General features: G+C 33.5%; 1 protein-coding gene across 1 annotated transcript; it reads right to left on the bottom strand.

The window, feature by feature from the left end:
• Window positions 1–302: 302 nt before the first annotated feature.
• Window positions 303–4,902, bottom strand: LOC106642861 (bone morphogenetic protein 5). The gene is made up of 6 exons (XM_089591835.1): window positions 4,551–4,902; window positions 4,314–4,471; window positions 4,126–4,227; window positions 2,368–2,542; window positions 1,446–1,795; window positions 303–732 (listed from the first exon to the last, which is right to left on the bottom strand). The coding sequence occupies exons 1-6, from the start codon at window positions 4,753–4,755 to the stop codon at window positions 538–540; spliced, it is 1,185 nt and encodes a 394-aa protein (XP_089447961.1). The 5' UTR covers window positions 4,756–4,902; the 3' UTR covers window positions 303–537.
• Window positions 4,903–10,263: the final 5,361 nt, after the last annotated feature.

Raw genomic sequence — 10,263 nt, 5'->3', positions numbered from 1 at the left:
ATTGATGATCACCAACTGCAATTGTTTCGAGCAGCCCAAGATTCGGTTATAAATTTAGCTTTACGAGAACACGGGTGTAGTTACATTAAATATTTTTAATGATGATGTTCAGTTTATTTCAAAATTGAACTTGGCAATCTGTTGTATCGATGCAAAATTGTAATGCATGAAAAAAGTAAAATTTTATACGAAATGGGAAAATGAAACTTTCGACACATATGTAAAATTCAAAAACTTTTCTCTGTCTACCTTCGATGGAAAAACAGTTAAAGGGATAAATAAAGAAACTGCAGAAGCTTCACTTCGGCTGGCGATATTAAAATACAAAAAGAAAAGCTTCGAGTGTCAATGTAGGTGTATTGTGGCATAACAGCAAAAAATTTTTCATGATAATTTTTTAATGTTTGGTTAGATCTTAACAGTAATTACACTTGATCACCTAATAGTACAAATTAAAATTTGAGCGTCAATTAAGAATTCATCAAATGATTCGGTATCAAATTTTGAGTAGCTCTGAGAAAGGTACAAACTGTTTCCTTACAAGTCAATGTCACTTTGTTTGCAACCACAACTTGTAACTATCATGTTTGGGAACGATTGTAGCACAATCTCATCGGTTTTCGTCCAGCGAAGAATCCACATGTCCGATGTACTCGTGGGAACACAGCACTTCTCTCTTGAACTCCGCTGAGGGATATGATCGCCAAGCCAAGGCTTTGATTGAACAACTGACTGAAAAATTATTCGAAACAGATGTCAAACTCAACTAATAGGCGTTGAAAAAGAGAATTATAAGATAAAGAAAGCCCATTTTTAAAACAAGGGTTTTTGCGTGACACATTACTCACACTCAAAATTCCATGTTCTGTAAGTTTTGTGTATCTTTATCTTGAACTGACCAATTTAATTTGTTTCACATCACTCTTTTTATTGGTAAAAAAAAAAGGTGAGACAAAAGGTGGCAGAAAAAATTTCGTAGTTTGTACGTATTTGCAATTTTTTAAATAAGTTGAAGTGTATCTTAACACTGCTTATGATTCAGTTGAGAATAAAATAATAATTTTTTTCGACAATGATACTAACGTAATCAAACTTTAATTTAAATCTTCATAGAGTGAAAACAAAGGTAGTAAGATAAAAAGTTTCAGACAATTGAGGCTATTCAAATTATAAGTAACAAACTCAGCGAAAAAATGGTGACTACGTATACAATGCATGAATTTTTGGAGCTTATAGATAACATAACACGTGGACAAAGCTGTTTCCAAAGATATTTTTCTTTATTTTGTGATTTTTTAGAGACTGCAGCAATCACCCGCACATAGCCATTTGAATGTTCTTTGTTAAAACAACAGAGAAAAGTAATCTTGATAAAGCTTAAAAAATGTTCGGGAGTAACTAACGAACTACTTAAAATAAATTATTTTTTTTTGTGGGATTCTTACAGTGATCTTGTCGTAGTTAGTTCTATACTTTTGCGCCGGGAGCTGACAGTGTCCTGCACACTTGCCTCGGCATTGATAGGCATTGTATCTCACTGGTGCGACGATGAAGTCCTTCCCTTGCTCCTCGAAATTCAAGAAATAATCGTGCATCTCGCATTGCTCGGCATCTATCTTCTGTGAAATATCGGTAACATCGTTTTGCTTTGATTTTACATGATGATGCCCCGTTACCGATTTGTTTTTCCTGGTTTTTCTCACTTCCTCGTGCGCATGGGATATCTTGCGCTGCTTCGCACTCAAGTAAATTATGTGCGGACTCACTAGTGAGTAAAGTAGTATGGGCTCTGAAACTAAATTCGTACAGATTGAATTAGAAAACCTTCCGTGATTTGAATGTGAGTACCATTGATGAGTACCCAATCAATGAGTAATAGGGACACATTAGACGTCACGATACGCAGTAAATTCAAATATGCGCATCAAGTTAATCACACTAAGATCTAAGAGATGGATATTCATAAGCTCTGGAAGCAAGCTAAACTATAGCTGATTGTATCAACTAATATTCGTACGTGAGTACAGAAATATGTGGATGCAGATAAAGTGATGGACAAACTATTAAATTTCCACTATTCACACCTCATGCAAATAACTATAAAATGACGAAAATTCTTTATCAGCTAACAAAAATTATAATTTTTTTTTTATTGAGCTTTCTATTTCTCAAAAGTATTAAAATTTACCGCTGTCTCTATATGACGTCTCATGGGTTTGTCGGATATAAAAAGGCGTTTAGATTATTGTTTCATTATGTAAAAACTAAAAAAAAATTGAAACATGTACGTCAAATTATAGATTAGCTTTGTCCGATTGATTAAAATTTACTGTGTTTCAAGAAAATGTTTCTTTGAGCCAGACGCACCAGGTTTATAATCAACATAGATTACTATGAGGATCGGTTGCTTGTCTCTTGGCTTCTGGTTGCGACGAACATAATCGATATGTATTTGATGGTCACCAACTGTAGTTGTTACGAGCAGTCCAAGATTCGGTGATGATGATGCCCAGGAGTGCACAGCCCTAGTTACATCTAATATCTGGAAATGTTGCGTTAAATTTAATTATAAATCAAACAAGGTAATCATGTTTTGGTGTAAAATTGTAATGCATGAAAATAGTAAATTTTTCGACGAAAGGGGAAAATTAAACTTTTGATACATAATATATGTGTGGACATTCTATCTTTTTCTTCCATGTAAGAAATAACTTTTTTTTCTTTTTTTTAACGAAAATACTTGTAAAGAAAATATAATGATAGTCACCGGTAAAAGAAAAAATTATTTCGTAACGATTCACTGGTATTCAAAGATATTATAAGTATTTGTATTGAAGAAAAAATTTCAGCATTATAATCAAAGTATTGAATAATATGGCTGAGCACTCAATATCAAGCACAAGTACCGACAATGGTACCGTCATTGTGATTTTTTACGTTTACTCAGTAAGTAGTCAATAGTATACGTTAAAAGCCTGAACTGATCAATGTACATTGCATGGATACGTGTACCATTTTTAGTGTGTATGATAAAACTTGGTAAAAACTTGGTAGGTACAGGTTTATATCGAAGTTTTTATGATGAGTATGTTCAAGAACATACGTTTGATATTAATGTAATTTATCAACTAATATTAGCTTCAAAAATATTTTTTCAGAAGTATCTGATTTTTGAACATGCCGATAATTAGAGATTTTCATCAAATATCTTTTGAGTCTTACAAATCAGCCTAATCAAACTGCTCAAAAATATCAAATTGACTTCAATAAAATTTTTACATGATCAATTTTTGAGGTATGGTTATACCTTTCTTAACTTATTAATTTTTATTATACATACTTTGCTCTACTTATGAAAATTTTTTTAACAATGGTTTTTTTTCTCCACCGTTTTTTATTCAAACTGTATTAGGCTGAAAGACTCCTCGACTACATTTAAAAAGCCATGATGATTTTACTTCAATACTGTAGGAAATAGAAATTTCATTGAGATCAGAGAACCAAAAATTTAAAGCCTTGCCCTACTAGACCGTTTCAAGTAAAAGCCAGACCAGAAAAAGGAATTTTAATGCCGTATCTCTAGCAATTTACATACTGAAAAAATACATAAGGTTATACGAAGATGAAATAGACATGACTGCAATCGATACATCGACTTTTTATGATTCAGCTGAACCAATTATTCTAATTAATAAAGGCTTGGAAGACGTGATATAAAATCCTTTTGACTCAGATCCCAGCAAACACATTTTCTCAAGGTTTCTTGTAGAAGTCTTGTAGACTTCTAATGTCCATCAGAAAGACATCTTTGGGGAGTTTTTGGGGTAAAATTCCCTATATGTAAGAGTGGAAATAAACTTATTTGTTCATAAGAGCCCACGAATAGTTACATTGTGTTTTATCGAAAATATATAGATATTTTTTACTAGCTGAAAGTTATTATTTTATTAGTGTTGTTGATACCAACGATACATTGATTTTTTCTTGCTTTTATCTCAAATATTTACAGTATATTAAAAAATTATGTCTAAGGATGGAGAGAGCCGAGAGTGTTAGTAAAACGTTATGATTTACCACTGTTTTGGGGTAAGGTATATTCAAGGCATTTGAAAAATAATAACTCACCTGCCAACCGGAAACATCAGCGTTGACGACAATCGTGTGCAACTGATCGTGCAGACGAGGCTCGTCCAAACTGCGATTTGGTAAAACTTGGTAGATCCTAGTCTGCATAAAAATAATCTTATGGTAATTAAGGCACTAAAAACTGTTTTTTTTTTTTGTCGTTTTACTTGGTTTGTTGAAATACGTACTTTCTGCAAAGGTAAAGACATATCTGATGAGTGTAATAGACGGGCTGATGAACTTCTTTTATACAAATTGAGGTAAGCCTTCTTTATTATCTTGGTCTTCAATTTTTGTATGCTAGAAGTATTAAACTTGTAAAAATTCGGGGACGGATCTTCGAAAGCTGCAATAGATCGTATCGGTAAAATCGATGCATAGTTTGTGGATTGATACAATAATTTTCATTAATATAAAATTCATACCTTCCTCAAGCAAGCACCGTACAGAGTCAAAAGGAATATCAGTGGCGTCGGTCTCTCGGCTCAACATGTAGAGCTCCCTCATGTACACTGGTATGGTCTCGTTACCGTGAGCTGTTTTAAATTCATGTTTGTTTAAGGGTAAAACGGAGGCATCAGCAATTCTCATAACTACGAATAACACCAAAAATATCGTTATTGACGACATTTTTCTACTCTTTCTGTAGAGGAAAAAATTTTAAACTCACTTATAACACTATTGCATGAAAAAAAGTCACTTTTGTGATTTAAGAAAACAAAAAAAATAAACACGGCAATGTTGTGGACATACTGTTTCGAATACGACTGGCATGCACTGCTAGTAGGCAAATAACAAAGCCTTCAGAAATGTTTCCGTTTCAAAACTCTTACACACACCTCTGCGCTTGCTTATCTTCCCTACCCGTGTACTTATTGGCCAAATCGCTTAATATGATTGGTTTTTAGAAAAAAAAACTACTATACTGTCACATTAACGGAAACGAAGAAAATCAAGAGGTAAACCAGTAGCGTAACTAATTTATGTAGGGCCCCCTCCCCGCGGACTCCTTTCAGAAGCAGATGAAGTCTCAGCAATCACGCTGCTAATAATGCAAGAATTTAATTCTCAGATTTTTAAACCGTAAAATGACAATTCCTTTCCTAGCAGCATTATTATTTTCTTTAAGTTATAACTTTTTTTAAGAAAACTTAGTTTTTTAATCATTTAAGTCTGTATAAAATCTATATTCAAATCTTTTTCCGTACTTTTTAAAATCACGTATCAATATATTAATAATATAGTTCAAAAACAAAAGACAAGCCTTTAGTGTACATAAACAAGTTTTAGAAAAAGATATATTTAAAAAAAATAAATTATTGTACTATCCAGAGTTTTTATTCAAAATTTTACACTAACTTGAGGTTCAAATAGTGGATAGTTTGTACAAAAAAACAACAATAAATGAAACAAAAGAGGTATCGCGAATTTCGTTATTGGTGTGCATCTCTTTTAATCTTGGTGTGGCGAACAATTATTTGTTTTTCCTATGGATGGTGCAACAAACGTCCAGCAAGTAGTAGAAACAATACACATCCAAATTTGTATTTCTTTCTATTTATTAGATAACAACTATAGTCCAATGACAACAAATTTATTTATAATCATGGTTTGACTGAGAAAAATTTTTATTTTCCGTAGTTATTAGTTTAAACTCGAGTCGTTTCTCTAATCATATTTTATGTTTTACGTTCTGAGTCAATATCTTTGAATTTTATTGCTGTGTCTTTATATATATAACTTTATACATACTGTGTTTCTTTATGAATTATTGTCTCTAACTACACTGATTTAAAATTGTATTTACTATCTTATATGGCCGTATTCATACTTTTTGTAATGTTACACGTACATTTGAATGTTTATGCATTAGCGTCTCTGAATAAATTTTGAGTAGAGTTTTATCGTAATGTTGACTTTTAAATTTCAAAACTTGTGTTACCTATTTCTATCTTTTATACTTTTCCAAGTATGATTCAAATTTACATTATGATAACGTTTTATCTTGACTACGATACTAATGAGTCCACACGTTTAGATTCCTGTTTTTGTTTATCTCTAAATTTTTGTCCTCAAGTCTTTTGGTCGATCATATTTACTTAGATATATGTTATATGAATAAATCCTTAAAAAATATCCGAAAGTTGTTTTCTGCTTTTAAGGAAAATTTTTTTTTTAGGCATGCCTTTGGAGCTGGTCTTATTGTACATATAATTTCATGCAGTATAACAGAAAATGCGTGACAAACTGTTTTTCGATTTTTCTGAATTTTTTCGATGAATTTCAAAGACTAATAAGGTCAATAAAAATATAACTTTTTCTTTTGTTAACAACTTTGTTTTACCGTAAGCAGTTAAAATGCAATAAAAATCTAAGTGAGGGACTCAAAATAAGCTTCAATTTGATTACTAGTTAAAGTGAAAAAATCTGTTAGTAAAAAAGTTATGGAAAATTGAATTTTTGTTCAAAATCAGAGCATTTTTAACGTAAATTTAAATGGCTCTTTACTTTTATCTAAGCATAATTTTTTTTCTACCACAGCTCAAATTAAAGTTCTTATCAAGCACCTTTTAATAAGTTTTCAAGCCAAAACTTTGATTTCACCCTGAGCTGAATGATCAAAAACATCAAAATCACAAAATTAAATTTTAATCAGAGGGGTAAGTCTTAGGTTGTGGCTTATCTTCTAATGGAATGAAAACATTCGCTTCCAAATAAGTCAGTAGCATTTAAAAAGAGCTTTAACTTAAGCAAACTTCAGTTGAGCTTAAAATGCTAATTAGGAAGCAAGTTACGGGGATTTCGAGTTTGAGTTAGAAACTGATGAGATATCTCATTTTAGGTGTACAAAGTTGATTTTAGACACTTCCTGACCTCAACATCAAATGCTCGTAACTTTTTTTCTCATAACCATTTTGAACCCACAAAAGCTTTAACTAAAGCTTTATTTGCTGCCGTATTCTGAAAAAATATGTAGTTTTCATAATGGGTTCCTCTTGTTGATAATTTCAAGCTGTTGTTTAGAATGTAGGGACATAAGTAATAGAAAAACGAAAACAGGAACGAGATGGGATCATGGACAAAAAATTGGAAGCACAACTGAGACAGCTAAATAAACGTATGTAAATAACGGTGGTAGACTAGGAAATAATAAAAATCATATCACCAAAAGTAAGTAAAGAACTAAAAAAGGAATTAAAGACTATTAAATTATAATTCGAAAAAGAATAGAAAAAAAGACCCATGCGATGACCTTTTGCTAAATAGTAAAAACGAGAAATTCACGAATGCATCGTGATCGAAACAGCTTAATGAAAACTTCAGTACTAGAACCGTACAAAGTATTTCGACGAAGGATGTTACAACGAAGCAGCATTTTATCAGCCGAAGCGAAAAAAGGCAGGCGCGGTATAAGACGAGAAAAATAAGAGAGTGAAAAAAAAACGCCGAAGAGAACTCTCATGATTGATTAACTTCTTTTTCTTTGCGATGATGATGAGGAGAAGGAGGAGACGAGGTCGAGGAGACGCCGGGAAACGCAATTATAATCTTTATTCATTACCGAGAGTCAGTAGAGCTTGTGGTTTCAAGATACGATTCTTTCCTTTCTCCTCCACCCTCCCTCCCAACCCCCCTCGCTCTCTGTCTTCCGGATAATCAATATTAATTTAGTTTTGAAAAAAGACGATATGACCAAAGACGCCTCGTTTTATTTTGTGCGAAGGGTATTTTTAAAGGCGACTCATTTAATTTCTCGAGCCTGAAACGAGACCTGCCGAGAAAATTCAATTTCTCCCTTTGTCAACAGCCAAATGCTTCCTACACCCTCTAAATATTTACACTTTTCACACATTGGATCGAGTTGGTTGAAAAAATGGCTGAGATGTAAAATTTTTTTTACCGGCCAGTGGTACATATTAAATAACCACGTGCGACTCGACGTGGATTGATTGATAAATGTTATTCCAATCGAAGTAGGTACGACGAATATTGCGAGTTCACGTGCTCCTACTTCTCACGCCTTCGCCCCTCCCCCCTTTTCTCCCCTTGCACGCTTCGGGGTGAGTGTAAAAGGAAAATTACACTCGAGTGTTTTTCTTCGATTATAAAAAGGGAAACGTTTGGCACGAGAAGTACCCGCATCGATTTCCATCTCTCAAAGCCGGCAGAGCCAATAAAAGTTGAATACATAATGGCATCGGGGTAAACCGATGCTGTGTTAAAATTACAAACAGACACGGTGTGCTTCTTCGCGTTGGGAATTCATTCGCTCGGATGTGGTTTGTATTTGCAAAGGAGAACGTTACACCAAATGTTTTATTTTAATACAAAAATATTCACCGTATGGAAGGGTAAAACACTATGTATTTAATGAAGAAACGTAGAGTTTCAAGTAATCCATGGTACGATTGCACACGGCATGTCAAACGAAACAAACACATTTGTATTTTGATGAATGAGAGTCGAATGAAGAAAAAAAAAAAAAGCTAACTCTAGCTCAAGTCAAATCAAACAGCCGTGAAATAAGCGAAGCAAATACGCGAGGAAGAAAAAAGGTAAGGGGGGGGGGGGAGAATGGTGTGTATAAATCGAAGCCCGTTGTGCGAAATATGGAGAAAGGGAGGACAAAAAAAAACACGATGGGGCGTCTAGCCTAGACTCGCGCGTGCTGCTACATGCAAATGCAATATCGACGAGGAAGGGAGAGAGAGAGAACGAAAATCTTGTACTCTCCGCGGTAGGGGGTAGGGGGAGTCATGCCTGTGGGGTGGGAGTGGAAAAAATTACGGCAAAGTGCTAAACGATCGCAGCACCCAAAAAGACAGACTGAGAGAGAGAGAGAGAGAGAGGTAAAGTGCTTTATACCGGGTAATCGGGGGGGGGACCGCGGCTTTCCTTATGTGAGCGCGCTGCGGCAGATTTTTCAGCCAGGCTATGCAAATAAGCCACTCAGGTCTCGAGGGCTCGATTTGCCCCCCACACCCCTTAGGGTGATGTCTCTGACTTAGCTCAGTAATACTTTCTGGCAGTTGACTTCCTGTCAGTTTGTGGTTCTCGATGTACGAGTGATAGCCTTGTATTGACACAACTCGGGGTTGTAAGTGGGTGTATGCGAGCGATCGAGACATGCAAATAAGCATTTCTTTAACATTTAACGGTGTAAGTAGTGCAAAAGCAGCATACTAAAAACTTGATTTTGTCAATCTTAATCGTCTAAAAATATGCTTTGTCGGACGTTTTACGCGGTTTAAAAAATGTTTCAAACCCAAAGTAATATTTTTATGAACTCGAAAAAAATATTTATCAGTGTCTATTGATGGAACATTTTTAATTCAACAGCTCTCAAACTTATTCTTATTACTATTCAATCACACGATAGACTAACTTACAGTACAGAATGTAAAAATTTCTGTTGATTTTGAAAAATGTCACATGTCGTGGAACAGGATGAAATAAACCTATCAGTTCATGTAATTTCTAGAAACAGAATAACTCCAAATGTTTTGTTAAAATCTGTCTTCGGAATGCATGATCTTCTCCTCTTGAAAATTCAATTAACAATGATTACAACCTTTAATTGCTCGATTGATTTTCGATTGATTTTACCAAAATTGAAAAACATTTTAAATGCTTTTTGGTAATTTTACGTTTTATTATTTTCTAGGTATCCAAAAGTATTAACTAAGAAACTTGTAAAAAATCTGTACAATGTTAGAATATCAAACGTAATATTTTTACAATAATATTTTACTTTTACAACAATAATAAATGAAAAATTTACTTCAGAACAATAATATATTATTTGTCATTTTTCAGCACTTATTGTTAAAATTTGTTTAATAGAATATTTTTATGTATTCTCCTTGTAAGTAGTTAGACTTGCTTATTATTACAATAACTAAGCTTTTCTGATAAAATTTTCCACTTTTATTTTTGTACAGTTTTTTTCAGAAGGTGAATAACAAAGTTTTGAAATATTCAATCTCAAACATATAATTTTTACACTGAATCACTGGCCTACTGTAATTTTATTTATTCGGTCTGTCGTCTCGTGTTGCTTACGAATAGTAAGTTTTGTTGAATTTTATTACGTCAATTTATTGTAATTTATCACGATGGAAACGTATTACCATCTTA

This window comes from Copidosoma floridanum, unplaced genomic scaffold (assembly GCF_036245765.1).
Source record: "Copidosoma floridanum isolate Cflo_tuat_1 unplaced genomic scaffold, Cflo_Japanese_pri ptg000001l, whole genome shotgun sequence".
NCBI lineage: Eukaryota > Metazoa > Arthropoda > Insecta > Hymenoptera > Encyrtidae > Copidosoma > Copidosoma floridanum.
This window is presented reverse-complemented; position numbering and strand designations above follow the sequence as displayed.

Bases quoted from the DNA above. Each gene is read 5' to 3' on its own strand.
- LOC106642861 (XM_089591835.1), bottom strand. From the start codon at position 4,755: ATGTCGTCAATAACGATATTTTTGGTGTTATTCGTAGTTATGAGAATT. The intron at 4,228-4,313 runs GTACGTATTTCA...ATTTTTATGCAG, and splicing joins TGTCTTTACCTTTGCAGAAA to ACTAGGATCTACCAAGTTTT. The intron at 1,796-2,367 runs GTGCGTCTGGCT...GTACGAATTTAG, and splicing joins CTATGTTGATTATAAACCTG to TTTCAGAGCCCATACTACTT.